The sequence below is a fragment of the Ambystoma mexicanum genome, chromosome 11 (assembly GCF_040938575.1).
Source record: "Ambystoma mexicanum isolate Mex_15411 chromosome 11, UKY_AmexF1_1, whole genome shotgun sequence".
NCBI classification, from domain to species: Eukaryota; Metazoa; Chordata; class Amphibia; order Caudata; family Ambystomatidae; genus Ambystoma; species Ambystoma mexicanum.
In genome coordinates, this window is record NC_090934.1 from 1231185404 (window position 1) to 1231203056 (window position 17653).

Genomic DNA, 17653 nt, shown 5'->3' on the forward strand with positions numbered 1-17653 from the left:
CTACAAAACCTGAGCACTGCTTCAAATGTACCCCACGTACAAGTCTAGAAGTAGAGCGCATAATAGCCTCCCTCAATCTATCCAGATGTCAGGGGGCCACATGCCCCGGTCCCATAATCAAAGAGGCAGCCATGGAACCAACGCCTTTTATCATGATATTAATCCATTCTTCCTTTAACACATGTACAGCCCCAACTAATCTAAAAGATTCCTAGGTCTTCCCTTTACTTAAAAAAACAAACCTAGACCCTGCCATCTCAACAAACTATCGACCTATAACAACTGTTCCTTTTTTGCTGAAGATACTAGACAAGGCAGTGTATTTGCAAATCCAGGCATATCTGGAAACCAATAACCTTCTGGGTGTATGGCAGTCAGGATTTAGACCCAAACATGGAACAGAAAGAGCACTAATAGATTTAAAAAATCAAATGGGTGATATCAGGGACCAAGGTAAACTTGCCATCCTTCTCCTATTGGACCTGTCAGCAGCATTCGACTTGGTAGATAATCAAGTCCTATGTAACCACTTAAAAGCAGCAGCCTTCTTTTCCGGCGGAGCTACCGCCTGGATTCAATACTTTCAGGATAACAGCACAACAAGAGTCTTCTCACCGGTTGCTTCAGCAGAACCTGTACCTATTACTTGTGGAGTACCTCAGGGTTCATGTGTCTCCCCCACGATGTACAAAACCAAGCCCTTATTTGACGACCTTGACAATCTGGGTGTCACCTACACTAATTATGCCAATGACACCCAGGTTCTCATGCTTAACAAAATCTACCTCATTATTAAGGCATGGATGGCCACGCATGGCCTCTGCCTCAATGATGAGAAGACCAAGCTTCTGCTTATTGGTTCCTCAGTACAACTAAACAAACTAAGTAACCTATTCAACTCATTTAACATCGATAGTAATATCATCAAAGCATCCAAGGATGTATAAACTCTGGGTTTTTACCTTGACTCAGCCCTAAACTTGAAAAGACAAGTTAATGCTACAGCCTAAGTGGTGGCATATACTTGTAAGCTAAGTACTGCTTGTAAATCTTTTGTCTCCACAGCCAGCCAAATTACCTTGGCAAGGGCTTTAGTCCTCTCTAAAATAGACTATTGTAACACCTTGTACCTAGGGTCATGCAAACACAATGTCAAAAAACTGCAAATCTTGCAAAATAATGCTTTAATAACTGCATGAAATATCCCCAGAACGCAGCACATCTCTGAGGCCAGACGTAACACTAACAGGCCGATTCATGTAATTCCTCTCAAAAGTGTCGCACACGGCTGGCGCACAGCGTGCCCGTGCGAAATACTGCGCCAGCTGCGTGCGGTAAAATCAATTTCCATGCACAGCGTATTCATGGATTCTCACCTCCAAAAGCAGACGTGGCGCAGAGTGGCGCAACGACCCTGCAGCATTACCAGTTACGCCCCCAATAACGCCCTCGCGCAAGGAAAAGCCATCAAGATCACAAAACCATCGCAAAGGGCTGCGCCAACCCTTCACCAGTTTACCGGACTGGCAAACAGCAAACGCAAAGCGGGGAACGTGTATTACGGGTGTCGGGAACACGCGTGCGCGAGAAGTTTCACGCGTGATCTGGCCTGGGGGAGCGTGTGCGTGTATTTCAGGGGTGCGCGAGAAGTATTACACGCGAATGGCCTGGGTGCGTGTATTTCAGGGGTGCGCGAGAAGTTCCACACGCGATTTGCCTGGGGGAGCGTGTGCGTGTATATCAGAGGTGAGCGAGAAGTTTCACACGCGATTGGCCTGGGCGCGTGTATCTCAGGGGTGAGCGAGAAGTTCCACACGCGATTTGCCTGGGCGCGTGTATCTCAGGGGTGCGGGTGAAGTTCCACACGCGATTTGCCTGGGGGAGCGTGTGCGTGTATATCAGAGGTGAGCGAGAAGTTTCACACGCGATTGGCCTGGGCGCGTGTATCTCAGGGGTGCGTGAGAAGTTCCACACGCGATTTGCCTGGGCGCATGTATCTCAGGGGTGCGCGAGATGTTCCACATGCGATTTGCCTGGGCGCGTGTATCTCAGGGGTGCGCAAGAAGTTCCACACGCGATTTGCCTGGGGGAGCGTGTGCGTGTATATCAGAGGTGAGCGAGAAGTTTCACACGCGATTGGCCTGGGCGCGTGTATCTCAGGGGTGCGCGAGAAATTCCACACGCGATTTGCCTGGGCGCGTGTATCTCAGGGGTGCGCGAGAAGTTCCACACGCGATTGGCCTGGGCGCGTGTATCTCAGGGGTGCGCGAGAAGTTCCACACGCGATTGGCCTGGGCGCGTGTATTTCAGGGGTGCGCGGGAAGTTCCACACGCGATTGGCCTGGGCGCGTGTATTTCAGGGGTGCGCGGGAAGTTCCACACGCGATTGGCCTGGGTGCATGTATTTCAGGGGTGCGCGGGAACTCCCACACGCGATTGGGCTGCGTGTATTTCAGGGGTGCGCGGGAAGCTTCACACGTGATTGGGCTGCGTGCGGGTATTTCAGGGGTGCGCGGGAAGTTTCACACGTGATTGGGCTGCGTGCGGGTATTTCAGGGGTGCGCAGGAAGTTTCACACGCGATTGGGCTGCGTGCGGGTATTTCAGGGGTGCGCGGGAAGTTTCACACGTGATTGGGCTGCGTGCGGGTATTTCAGGGGTGCGCGGGAAGTTTCACATGTGATTGGGCTGTGTGCGGGTATTTCAGGGGTGTGCGGGAAGTTTCACACGCGATTGGGCTGCGTGCGGGTATTTCAGGGGTGCGCGGGAAGTTTCACACGCGATTGGGCTGCGTGCGGGTATTTCAGGGGTGCGCGCGAAGTTTCACACGCGATTGCCCTGGGCGCATGTATTCCAGGGGTGCGCGGGAAGTTCCACACGCGATTCCATCAGGGTACGTGTATTACAGGGGTGCGCGGGGAGCACCACACGTGAATTGCACGTGTGGGTCCTCCCAGGTGTTCCCTCTACACCCTCCACGGCCCCTGCAGGTGGCTCACACCACAGGGGCCTACCCTGCACATGTCCTGCAGGCACCCCATCCACCATGGCCATGCCCCCCAGCCAACCCACATGTCAACTTGCACTACTGCCCACCAACGCATGTCCCCCTGCACCCCCAGCCACCAGGGGCACCCTCCACCAAGCCCCCACTCATGTCTCCCACCACCCCCACCCCCCAGCAGTGCAGGGTCACCCTCCACCAGGCCCCCACTCATGTCTCCCACCACCCCCACCCCCCAGCACTGTGGGGCACCTGCCAGCAGGCCCCCACCCATGTCTCCCACCACCCCCACCCCCCAACAGTGCAGGGGCAGCCTCCACCAGGCCCCCACTCATGTCTCCCACCACCCCCACCCCCCAGCAGTGCAGGGTCACCCTCCACCAGGCTCCCACTCCTGTCTCCCACCACACCCACCCCCCAGCAGTGCAGGGGCAGCCTCCACCAGGCCCCCACTCATGTCTCCCACCACCCCCACCCCCCAGCACTGTGGGGCACCTGCCAGCAGGCCCCCACCCATGTCTCCCACCCCCCCCACCCCCCAGCACTGTGGGGCACCTGCCAGCAGGCCCCCACCCATGTCTCCCACCCCCCCACCCCCCAGCACTGTGGGGCACCTGCCAGCAGGCCCCCACCCATGTCTCCCACCACCCCCACCCCCCAGCAGTGCAGGGTCACCCTCCACCAGGCTCCCACTCCTGTCTCCCACCACCCCCCAGCACTGTGGGGCACCTGCCAGCAGGCCCCCACCCATGTCCAGCTCATGTACCCCAGCCAACATGTCATCACAATCTAGATCCCTGGTCCCTATGGTCAGCCTCCAAATGCAAAACACCCACCCGAGTATTGCATCCACCCACTCATAATTGGCAATTACATGACAGAACACCAATTGCAAGTTCCGAAACAAACGCATTTCCCTCACATACACCCAATGGGTGTCAGTGAATCTCAAAACCCATATCATGATATGTATGAAACCAATGAGATACTACACATTGAAGTTCACTAAAAAAATATGTTTTAAAGGAAACATAAATAGAATCAAAAATAAAGAAACAGAAATGGGAATGTACAAAAATGAAAAGAAGCATGTCTGTGAAAAAAAAGCAAAAGCAAAAATCATAATCCAAACTAATGGTGTCCAAAGTCACTGTCCAGAAAATCAAAATCCAATGGGAAATAAAATTGAAAGCCATTGCTCCATGGTTAATATGTGAAAGAAAAATACAATCCAACAGTGAACTATGTACATACGAACAAGCCAGGGTCCATTATCCCAACCAAACAAATGAAACCTATCTAACTACACTAACTAATAAAATAAACTATATACAAAAATGTGGCCAATGTCCAAAAGGTCCAAAATAAATCCAAAAAAAAAGGAAACCTAACACTACCTACATAACTATGTACAAGGGCAGCGGGCTAGTTTGACGGCTCACTTTTGGATGTCCCGGGCCAGGGCATCATCGAACTCCTGCTCAATGTCCCGGAGGCGGTCCTCCTCCATGGCCCCGAGGGTCCGCAGGGCCGTCGACGTGTCCACCTCCAAACCCCTGCGGATTGCCTCGAGGCACTCGGCCCGCCTCAGGGCCCTCCGCATGGAGTTCTCCGCCCTGACCATTGTGAGCCGTGCCTCTTCCGCCCGCTGCCGCTCCGCATCTATGGCGTGGCCCAACCGCTGCCACACGGAAGACACTCTCTGTCCTGGGTCCTCCTGCCCTCCGGCCGATGCCTGCCCCTCCGATGTTGAAGGCCCCGAGCCTTCATGGCTCCCACCACGTTGCTGCTGCTGCTGTGCCTCTGCCCGTGCACTGCCTCCTGCTGCCTGCACATCCTCCGCCGGCTGGGGTGCAGTCGTTGATGTGGCCACCCCTGCTGGACGTCCGACTCCCGACTGTGGCAGGGATGCCTCCTCCACCAGCCTGGCCGCACCGTCAGAGGTCCGGCCTGGGTGACCTGTCCCAGCAGGCTGACGTGGTCAATGAGCCATTCGAGATGACGTGCAGTCTCCTCATGAAAAGACTGCAGGTCACCTCGCATGGCCCGTTGACGCAACGCCACACCAGTCAGGACAGGCTCAAGCCGGACCCGGATAACCACGTCCGCAGGCAGAGGAAGGCCAGTTGTTGTGAGCTCATCCCCTGCCTGAAAACGGGTCTGGACGTAGGCATCCCTGCTGGTGCAAGATGATGCAGGGACAGGATCAGGGACAGGATTGCACACAGACACCTCCGCGGCGGCCTGTGCTGCCTCCTGTCCCTGGTCCTGCACTGCACCACGAGCACCAGTGGGATCCCCACCTCCAGACCCCGTCTCTGTTGTTTGCACGGCCTCCTCCTCCACCAAACCCCCCACCAACCTGGATGACTCCGTGCCATCTTCCCCCTTTGGGCCCTGTGGGGTCCCAGCTGCCCCTTCTGCTGCCGAGGAGTCCAACTCCAACCTCCGCCTCTTGGACCTCCCACCGGCAGCTGCGGCCTGGGATGCGGCACCGGACTCCTCACTCCCCGACGAGATGACACCATGGGAGGGGAGCCGGGCCTTGCGTCTCCGGCTGGTGGTGGGATCCCCGCCGCTGTGCTCCACAGCACCTTCTCCGCCCTCTTCATCAGTTGACGCTGCAGACAGGGAGAAATAAAACACAGGCATCAGGGCACTGTACAATGGACACATACACACATTACAGTTGTACATGAGTGGCATTGGCAAACCTCAGACATGTCATCACAATCCCCAACACACATGTCATTTCAACTCGCACACATGAGCCATACCACAGCCATATCGCAACTGCCAGCACCATCCATACACATACAACAGCATGAGCAGGCAAAGGTGAGCCAGACATCACATGCAACACAGGAAGTGCACCACACATGTACACACACCACCACACTTGCATGCATGTGTACACCTCTGCCAAGTGTCGCAGTGTTCAGATGGGCATCCATGTCACATCTGCCGATCAGGCTTCCACATGCCGCTGTCACATGCATCCATGTTGCATCACTGTTGCACCCTTGTCAAATACACACACATGCACATGTACACAGTGCTGATACATGTAGCTGAAAACAACATACATGCGTGACATCACGGACATGTCTATTTACATACACATTCATCCAAACATGTGTGCCCACACAACTGCATTTGGCATGCAAGCCTACACACACAAGCACCATCCATGTCTCACACATTCCAGCCCTTGCATGTGTTAGCCCCACGGCCTTGTACACCCCCACCCATACTCGACCCCATGCAAACAGATGTGCAACCTGCACACTACTGAAAAATCACCACACGCACAGCTCACAATCAGGATGCATGTACACTTACTGCTCGACTCCAGACGGGTCTGCCTCTCAAGGACCTGGACGTGGAGCGCTGGGGATATGCGTTCCAGGACCCTCATCTGTTCTTCCGACAAGTGGCCCCGGCGCCCCTTGGCATCCGCTGCCTTCAAGAGGCGCCGGGCCTTGTTCAGGGTCCTGGACCTGAAGTCCTCCCAGCCTTTCTTGACATGTTGTAAGTCGCGGACTGCCACCCCCTCCGCGTTGATGGCAGTCATGATGTCAGTCCAGATCCGAGTCCGTCCTCCCTTGTCGGCGCGGGAACTTCCGAAGAGGGCATCATACTGCCCCAGGACTTGCTCCACCAGGACACCAACTTCGGTGGCACTGAAGCTGGTGCCCCTCTGCCTCTCTGGCCGGGGGTTGTCAGTGGTCTCAGATGGTGTTTGCCCCGACATGACAACCCCAGAGGCAGGAGTGGGTGGGCAACTGGGTCCTGGGGCTGGGCTGTGGAGCGATGGAATCCCAGTCGGGAGTCTTCGGTTCCAGCAGGGGTGGTCACAGCAACAGCACCCCTGGCTGATGTGCAGGCAGCAAATGGCAGGGCACGTGGGCAGCAGGCAGTCAGGCAGCAGCAGATGGCAGGTGGGAGCGTGCTCGGGGCTCTGGGGGGCAGTAGTTCGGCCTTCTGGGCAGGAGCGTGGTCTTCCGTGTGCTTACGCGTGGCCAGCTTGATACGGAGTGATTTGGCACGGGAAAATTCTGCACGTCAGCGTGTGAATCGAGGAAAGGCCCTTAGCGCGTAAGCTCGTCAGCACGCATACGCGATTCCATTGGACCAAAGGCCCTTAGCGCGTATGCGTGTCTGTGACGTATCGCGCACGGGCGTTGCTTTTCGTGGGGTGCGGTGCGTGTGTTTTGCAGGCGTTGGGGTTCACACCCTATTACTTCACAGCGGGTGGGTGTTGGCTACGCGTTCTTCTACACGCAAGGCAGACGGTGAGTGGTACCCTGCTCCCCCAGGCCCGATCGCGTGTAAAACCACCCGCGAGCCCCTGAAATACACGTACCCCGCTCCCCCAGGCCCGATCGCGTGTGAAAACACCTGCAAGCCCCTGAAATACACGTACCCCGCTCCCCCAGGCCGGATCGCGTGTAAAACCACCCGCGAGCCCCTGAAATACACGTACCCCGCTCCCCCAGGCCCGATCGCGTGTAAAAACACCCGCGAGCCCCTGAAATACACGTACCCCGCTCCCCCAGGCCCGATCGCGTGTGAAAACACCCGCGAGCCCCTGAAATACACGCGCCCAGGCCAATCGCGTGTGGAACTTCTCGCGCACCTCTGAAATACACGCACACGCTCCCCCAGGCCTGATCGCGTGTGGGACTTCTCGCGCACCCCTGAAATACACGCGCCCAGGCCAATCGCGTGTGGAACTTCTCGCGCACCTCTGAAATACACGCGCCCAGGCCAATCGCGTGTGGAACTTCTCGTGCACCCATGAAATACATGCGCCCAGGCAAATCGCGTGTGGAATTTCTCGCGCACCTCAGAAATACACGCACACGCTCCCCCAGGCCCGATTGCGTGTGCAACTTCTCGCACACCCCGGAAATAAACACGCCCAGGCCAATCGCGTGTGGAACTTCTCGCGCACCTCGGAAATACACGCACACGCTCCCCCAGGCCCGATCGTTCGGTGACCTGTGCGCCAGCGTGCGCCAGCGTGCGCCAGCGTGCGCCGCACACTTTTTCAGCGCACTTCCCACATTTTGCGTGTGCACGGACTTCCATGAATAGATGTGCGATGTTTTCTGTGCGAATACGCACTTGCACTGCGATTTTCGCTATCTCACTGCGATTCGCACGTTTTTGCACGCGTGCGCCGTTTTTTCGCGCACGTTGATTCCATGAATCGGCTAGTAAATGTTAGCTGTGAAAGACAGAATTAACTTTAAGTCACTAAACTTTACTCACAAATGTCTTGCTAACTCTGCCCCTAAGTATCTAGTGGACACATTTTCTAAAAACAATTCAGATCGACCTACTGGAACCCTATACTCTAACTGTCTTAACGTCCCTAGATACAACCTTAAGAGAGCAGGGGGTAGTAGCTTCCCCATTCTAGCATCTCACCTTTGAAACTCCTTTGAAACTCTTTGCCAGTAAACTAAGGGCTGAACCTTCCTTCCTCATGCAAAAAATATCGAGGTCGTCCCTTAAGGCATAAAGTGGATTGGGACTATTATAGGAAATATCTCTTGTTAAACCAAAGGTATCCACTATGCTCAAATGAAACAAATTTTAGCTTTTTTTCTAAAGAATACATTTCAACCAATTTTGTGTGGTTGTGTAACCTAAACCAAGGTAATCACAAATGTTCTAAGCCACAATATTTATATTTCTGAAAACATTCCTTGTTTATCAAATTGATTTATTGTGCATTTTCAAGACAATTTAAAAAGAATGAAGGGGAAAAGACATATGTAAAACATTAAAGTACAGTCTGAAGTGGTCAATAATATTGGAAGTTGAAAAATCAAACAGGTTTAACAAAGAAACATTCAATACAGTTTTTTGCAAGTCGGTGAGTACAATTACTAAATAAATCAGTATGTGTTGTAAATACAGAAACATATATGATAACAAATCAAACAAAGAAAAAGATCCCCTCAATGGGAGGGAAGCTGTGGCGGCCCAAACTCCAGTATACAGGTGGCGCTTCCTCTGCTTCAGAAAAAAACACAAAAAATTGGCTCATCACTCTTGATGTCTAACATGGCTCTCCACCTGCTAACCTCACATAACTGCCAAAAGAATGTAGTACACCGTGCCTGTTACCTAGTCACATACCTGTATTGTAAATAATGTAAAGTAATGCTAATTAATGTAATGTAACTTATGTCTGTATCTGTTTATCCTGTACCTATTACCTTGTTATTACCTGTAACCACTTTAAAGCGCCCAGATGCCTACGGGCCAGGCGCGTTATATAAATAAATTAACAAACAAACAAACAAACATACTCTGCTTACAATAACTCTACATCTCTGCCTGTAATAAATCTGTTCCAGAATTGTGCAAAGACTTTGGTGCCTTCATTTATGTTCCCACTGTTTGGCGTAGCCTGCCTGTTATTGCCAGTGGGGGGACTCAGTCTGCCTGCACACACAAGCACCTTCACTGGGTCTGTTAATTCCCTGGCCCAAAACTGCGGCTCTTCCTGGGGTCTCCCACCCGGCCTTCCCCATGTTGGCCTGCCTTCCACATCTACAGTATGGAGGTACGATCAGACCTGTCTATCATTCAAGAGATGTGGTAAGAGGCCACCCACTCAAGAGCAGTGCCCTGAATTCCCAGGTTGGTGACAGTCCGAAGAGCAGAGGAGTGATCCACTGCATCAAAAGTTGCCAAGAAGTCCAGTAGGATTGGGATTAGGATAGTTTGCAGTGATGAATAGAAATCAGAATGTTTGGAGGCGTGGGTGAGAGCCTATTCCGTACCCTTTCCTTGTACCCTTCCATTTTTGGCCTTGTAATTTGCCTTTACACATCCTCTCTTTCTTCATTTCCCTCACAACCCTATTCTGATAATTCATCAAGTTTCTATCTCTTGCAGTTAAATCCATCTTGCCCTCCAGGTCTGAGAGCAATTTTCCCATCTGTGAAAGGTACAGTGAGCAAAAGGTGTGTTACAAACTCTCATCTCAGAACAGGTTATCATGCCATGTTCTTTCTGGAGAGGAGCGCCTGCTACCTTTTTTGAAATATTTGTAAGGAACCTGTGGTTGGTCACCCTAGGTTACCTAGGAGCAACCAAACGTGGTCTCCCTGCTCACTGTGCTCAGAGAGGCTCAGCTTCACCGCACTGATGAGGCCCAACAAGGCTGAAACACGTGTATGGGGTTACTGGTGGTACTCTTGTTCAGAGAGGAATTGCCATAGCATTTTGGTGCTGGACTGCCCATGTGGGCTTGACAAAGGCTTATATGCAAATGGATATTTCCCATCTGTGAAAGGTACAGTGAGCACAAAGCGTGTGCTGCAAACTCTCATCTCAGAAGAGGTTATCATGCCATGTTCTTTCTGGAGAGGAGGGTCTGCTACCTTTTTTGAAATATCTGAGAGCAATGGGGACCCGTGTCCATTGTCCATTGATCCGGTAGTTGTCACTGTCTGGGTCACAGCCACAGACAGCTTCTCCGCGGAGCTGAGAAAGATCTTTAAAAGGGGCTCCTGCTAGAGCAAACTCAGGCATTTGCGATGTGGATCCTAAAAATTCCTGTCCCTACAGTGAGCCAAAACTTCTGTAGTTGGAGAAAAATCAGCAGATGCTGGAAGAGAAAACACACACGTTGCAAAGCATCTTTAGAAGCAAGCTTGCTGGACTGTTCAGGGTTCTTGGAATGTGGTAACCCTTGCATTTCATTTCTTGCTGTTTGGGGCTTCTTGCAGGAGGCCAGGGATGTTGTTGTCAGATGTTGTGGGGCATGGGGACCAGTGCAGATTGTTTGGTGGTAGCCATAGTTCTAGGGCTATCATCGAGGGTCTGCGGTTCAGCAGTGACGGCTAGTCCCTGGCCTCTGAAACCAGATGACAGTGGCAGGCTGCGGGCATGGTAGCTCACATACCATTGGCCGGGTCTGCAGGAGTCAGGCTTTTTCTCCAGGGGTAAATAGCAGCGGGCAGTTACATGTCAGTTTAACCTCATGAGTCACTCATGCTAAATGTCTGTCTACAAGCCAATTTGCCAAGATGGCGATAGCAGCTTGTGGAATGTTATTAAAGGTGAATTTCAGATGCTTCATGTGTTTTTACACTGTGTTTTCTTACTCCACAAGTTTTACCAATTGTTTATGCAAACTTCAAGGGTAGAATCCACCCGTCTCCCCATCCCATATTTCCTTACCCAAGTCTCTTGTGGCACAAATTCAGTAGGAACACAAGTGTGGTAAAATGAATCTGCAGTTACTTTCCTGCAGTTATAAGATTGCATACCAAGTTCAGAATAGTCTGAGTCTTGGCAAGCAGGATGTTCCTAAGCATTGTGTCACTCTTTGTGCAGCCAAGTTAGGGTAGTTGTTATGCATGGATACATATGAATTAAAGTGTTGTGTACTTTTGTGGAATCTACATTTCTAAAATATTTGACTACTCCTACTAGTTGTTATGTGATAAACTGTCTATGGACAAAATTAGTATCCTTCAAAATCTCAAAACGGATGATCACACGCACTTATATGGGCTCCCTTGGGGAGCAACTTGGGCCATGAGAGTTTATTAAAATGTTGAACCATTCAAAGGTGCCGAGGTGTTCCCGCGTGTGGTAAAAAAGGCATACTTACTTATGTGTGGATTCAGTTCTAGAAATATCACGCCTATGAAATAACGGGAGTATGGCTGAAGAACCCACGCATTAAAATAAAAGACAGTAGGTTGTAAAAATAAAGAGCATTGGAAAGTCAGTTTCACTTAAGTAGAGACTATGAGGCCCTTGCAGAGAGAGTAAGTCTCTTATAAAGATATTACTCTGAATGACTTACAGTGGGAGAAGACCATTTGGAAGTATATAATGTGGGGAGAGAACCTACCATGTGTGCTTGATTGTGTAAGATGTGTTGAGGCATGTGTCGACGTGTGGTAGAATACATTATATTTTAATGAGGGGAGCAGAAAGATGATAAGATGGCTTATGGTATGTGTGCATTCTTCTGGGTCTTTTTTTTTTCTAATGAAGGATTTTCATGTATTTCATGGACATAACTGTATATTGTTGAATGGAAAAGATCTGTATAGGTTAACTGTAGTAATACAACCAAAAACAATGCACTATCAAGGGGTCTCTGTATTGTGCCTCTGAAGCAGTCCAACATGGCGTCTGCAGGCGCCTTGCCTGATGCAGGCTACGTGGGTTGAGCACTCTTGGCCTAGCCTTTTTGAAGGGTTGCGGGGAGAAAGTAGATACAGGGTCACCTGAGTATTATCAGAGGGAAACAATGATCAGTTCCCAGCCAGAGTTATTTACTTTCATGAGCGCATCACTTTGTATTCACAAGTAGTGGCTAGTGAATGTCTTTTAATGGGCACGTCACAAACAGTTCCCAGTAATGAGTGCCTGCGCTCTCGAGCATTACAAGGAAGCATAAAGCCGCCAGGAAGGTTCGGAGACTCTGCACCGAGGAATATTTTTAAATAATGGGTTAGAATGGAGCATTTTCAGTACACTTTCTGTGAGAAATTGGGCAAAAGGTGACATATTTTACAATCAGCATGAAAGGGTAAACTATGAAAAAATCCAGTAGGTGACAAATCACAAAAAGAACACAGAGGCACTCTCCAATGCATTATCCAGAATATATGCCAGCATTTCCACTGTAAGAACATGTTCACCTTAGGTTTGCTCAAAAGTGCCATTACTACACCCTTAAGAACACACTTTGCGTTTGTGCAATAATGCCAGTAGTGGAAGAACACACCCATAATGGCATTGCCCAATAGGGGCAGTACTACCCGTCAATGTAGGAACCCACTTGTCTTAGCTATGCCCAGTATTGCCACTTCCACTGCAAGACCATGGAAAATAAAGAGAAGCATCAGATTTGTTGCACCAAAATTAGTTGTGTTTTATTGAAAGTTAAATAGTGCAAAAGAAAAAGGTTTCTTGAACACTATTGGCGGGATTTCATACAATCTCTCAATCCCTTAATGTTGTATCTCAAATCCAGTCAACATAGCTTGTGAGTGTCTCTCAAGCTATTATTTGCCCAAAAGCTGAAAAGCCGTTGCCCTTTGCCTCCTCACCTGCCTCGCTCCTAATTAACGGTGAGATCTCAAACAGAGCCACCATTGCCACGCAGAGCACCGGCTCCCGATTCGAAATTAGCTGCTTGGAAATGGCCGCCACACCAGCGCTGCAATATTGTTTATTGCGTTGCTAGGCAACCATAATTCGTCAGCAGGCTTCAAAGCCTATCACATACTCCGGCAGGCGGAAAGCCGGCCCGCCCTCCTAAGGCCCGCAGCCAAAGGCCCTGTTTGCTACGGTTTGCTACGGGGCGCATTGTGTATCCCCTACCCTTGCATGGAGGTAAACCTGCACCTCGAGTTCACCCAACTCTGCATGACATTGTACATTGGTGCTACACCCACAGAACTAGCATATTATGCATATGATGCATATGATGAGGATACACTAATAATTCCAATAACAGTTTCTTAGACTCATAAGCCACTACCGACAGCGACCTCACAACGTTCCTTTTCAAGTTTAAACCTTGATCTACTAGTTGGTTCAGGTTCACGCCATTATTGTCTCAGCTTTTGGCCTTGGAATCATCTCTACCTTTTTACTACCTATACTAGCATTGTATCCACCCCAATGCCTAGGTAAGTATTGCTTCATGACTCTGATCTTGTGAGTTCTATATTCTTTTCGCATATCCTAGCCAGTCATTCTTTTTACCTATGCCCTTCGTAATTTCGCATTTAGCCTACTCCCATTATAGCTTTCCTATGCCCATGTTAGCTCTGCGCTATCTCTCTGCACATATGACCATTGTAATTTTGCCTTCCACCTATGCCTACTGTATGTTGCATTTAACCTACGCCTATGTTAGCCTTGCATCTAGCTTACTCCTATTGTAGCTTGCCTATGCCCATGTTAGCTCTGTGCTAAATCTCTGCACATGCCAAATCTGTCTTTAGCATATGCCCATTGTACTGCCAACTGCATTGCCTAGCCCAGCACTGCAAAGTGTGCTGTTTAGCTACTATTGCAAACCACCGTGTTCGATTTCCTCACTCTACCTACTTTTGCCAATTGCTACACTTAGCCAACTGCCCAGCATGCACACCTCGGCAAAGGTATTCCTGTATCTATATACCCTTCTCTGTGCCATATCAAGCATGTCTGCTATGTATTTGCTGCTCCGTGCTAAAGTAGCAACTATGTTTACCATGATCATATTAACTTCGTCCTATCTTGCGTGCTTCACATCTGTACTTTGTGTAACTTGCCTTCCACCACAGCGCCAGACTTGATTGTGCTTGCACTCCCCTAATGCTATTGTGATTGCTTATTTCTGTATCTAATGCTACTGTGATTTAATGCTACTGTGATTTAATGCTACCGTGATTTATCTAATTCTACTGTGATTTAATGATACTTTGATTGCTTATTTATAGTATCTAATGCTACTGTGATTTAATGCTACTGTGATTTATCTAATGCTACTGTGATTTAATGATACTTTGATTGCTTATTTACTGTATCTAATGCTACTGTGATTTAATGCTACTGTGATTGCTTATTTACTGTATCTAATGCTACTGTGATTTAATGCTACTGTGATTGCTTATTTACTGTATCTAATGCTACTGTGATTTAATGATACTTTGATTGCTTATTTACTGTATCTAATGTTAGTGTGATTTAATGCTACTGTGATTGCTTATTTACTGTATCTAATGCTACTGTGATTAATGCTACTGTGATTGCTTATTTACTGCGTCTGCTGCAGTTACAATGACTGTATAGTCACTGCACGTCCCCTCTTTTATTGTGTCTGCCAGTATTACTACATTTGCCCCTACCTTTATGACTGCACCCTTGTGTACCAGCCCATGGCATTTGTGCCTGACATCCCCATTTCTTAGGATCGCTGCGAGTGCAGCTGTCTTCATTTTGACCCACATTTACCATGCTGCCCAAGGCTCACACGTATCCTTTCTCCCACATCTCTATACAGCTAAGCACACACCTCAACACACCTATCTGGCACATCAACATAGCCTCAGTGACTGCCCACCTCCCCACAATCTCTCTCATTCTATTGACTGCCAACCCTACCCTCTCCTCCTGCTCCCCGCTTCTGCATCATAACATCACCACTGAGCACTACTCCCCTCTTGCCCCCTCTACACACATTGCCTCCCTCTGGCACCTCCATGACTTTACACATCTGCTTCATTATCACTGTCTTATCCAGTAGACCTAGCCACCAGATTCACGAGATTTAGGGCCTGCGCCCTACCTTTACAACTTACTTGCCGCCCCATACTCACAGCTCTCAGGAACCTTAGGTTGGGTGCTCGCTCATCCCTCAGACACCCCTCCAACTACAGTCTCCTCTTCACACTGGAATCACTACCATCTTCTCCACTTGGTATCTCAGATTCTAAATCCACTCGTACCACCACTACTCACTTCACCATCCCCACCCCTGCATAACCCTTACCTATTCACTGAAGGAAACACACCATCACGACCCCTGAAATGCGCGCTGCTCAACGTTCATTCGCTCCCTCCCTGCCCACGCCCTTGAAATTAACGATCTCCTGTCCAGCCACAACCTCGACCTACTTGCCATCACGCAAACGTGGTTGCACGAGGCATCTGGCCCAGCTGTTGCTCTAGCTCTTGCACTTGGATACTCCATCCTCAGACAAGGTAGACCATCACAGTGAGGAGGTGGAGTAGCTCTTATCACTAAGGATGCTCTATCCCTTAGACTGAAAAACCACCCGTCGGATGGCAATTCTGATATCCTATCGGCCAAACTATCCTTGTCCCCTAACAGCACCATTAACTTACATATCATGTACTGGCCCACTGGCCTTCCATCAGACTTTCAGGGACATCTCATCTACCTACTGTAAAAGTATATTTTGCATGAATACTGCCTGATAGTAAGCGATTGGCCTAAGCACATTCGCATTGCATTATAAATTGCATTGAATGAACCTGAAACAGGCTGACTACACCGCCATTTTGAGTTATCCACCATTTTGATCACCTCTTGCTTTCTGTCCCATGTTTAGAATTGTGTTTTTGGCTCCAGCAGAGCAAAATGAACTTTGTACTGTTCCCATGATGTCAATGAAAATAAGAATGTTGAAGCTGATGAAGTGGATTGTTTGTCCTACACTGAGAAACCTTGGAGTTAAACAAAAGCTGTACTAATCAGTAATTTAGATACCATCTGTTTCAATAGTGCCTTCTCCATTCAAACAGCAAAGTATAATTATGAATAGTTGAACATGCTCCGCTTGCAGAAATCTTTGTTTTCGCTCCATGAAACTAAGCTGACTTTAAACTCAAGAACAAACGATAGACAAATATAAGCAAGCAAAATAAGGAAAGTTGCCTTTGTGTCTTATATTTGGAAAACATGTGAAATGTTTAAAGGAAAACAACAAACTATTCAAAGATGTTTAAGCATTACTTAGTTATGGGGATAGGCCATGAACCCTTGGTAAATGTATTACACGAAGAGGGGCTGGACGATGTGTCTGGTATTGTGGAAAACTTGTATAAATACTTGTGTTTTTAAAATGTCCAGCACTCTCTTATTTCACAGTGTCTGCCTTCACACATTGTGGGGTGTTGAGAGCCAGACAGCTGTGTTAATAAATGTACATTATACTTTGACTTCGTGACTGGCGTATTTCTATTATGTGGTATTAAGCCTCAATATTCTTTAATCTTTCAGATGGTGCCCGAATAGGGACCCTCAAGATTGATGTCACATCGCTAGATGAGGACGAGACTACCAGACCGGAATCGAAGAGTAATGGGGTGTAAGCGATATTCAATCAACACTACAGCTAAGTCAATGCCTAGACTGGGATGCTGAGGAAAACCCTTATTGATGTATTTTTATATTCAGTTCAGTACTCTGGATGACCACCCTTGTATAACACCCTCCTCTTAGAATCCCCCTGACCCCACTGAGCCAAGAAGTAGGTTTGTTTTGCAAATTAAAAGGTTTATTTGAAATTTTAAACCATATATATATCACACTTCTATAACTTAAGATCTGATAGTACACTTAGACATATGATGTTGATCAACAATGGGTAATCTGGCACTAGCACGCTTCTTTACAATCAATGAGGAGTTAGTATAGGATGGATAAAGTAGCAAAAATACTTTTATGATTTCAAGGGAAAAGCAATGAGGAATAAAATGCAGTACAGAAATACCTGATATGATTTTAGCAAAAGATAAGATAATCACTTTTTCTCTGGCAATTCACCCCCTCCCCTATGCAATGTAAGAAATGGAAGGAGATGGAAAGAGGAGCACACAGTTCTCAGGAATGTAATCAAATACAATACGAAATTCAATTCCCACCCCAGCAAGCTTAGAGAAAACAGGTATGAGTTTTAAAACACAGGCCCAAGTGCTTTGAATGTGGTGGCAGTGAAGTGAGAAATATGCTGAAAATGCTTTTAATTCCCTTTAGGAGGTTCAGGGTGAGTGAGAGATACTTGGGATGAGCTCAGGCTCACTTTAGCAATGATTCAGGGATGTTATTAAGAGACAAACGAATTTTTAGCACAGGAAAGCA

General features: G+C 48.7%; 1 protein-coding gene across 1 annotated transcript in view; it reads left to right on the plus strand.

Moving 5' to 3' along the window:
• The window catches only part of LOC138505127 (uncharacterized), a 91424-nt gene that overhangs the window by 45074 nt on the left and 28697 nt on the right, over positions 1-17653 (plus strand). The window contains exon 3 of the mRNA XM_069625421.1: positions 16793-16870. Within this exon, the coding sequence (XP_069481522.1) occupies positions 16793-16870 (78 nt within the window). The remainder of the gene's footprint in view (positions 1-16792; positions 16871-17653) is intronic.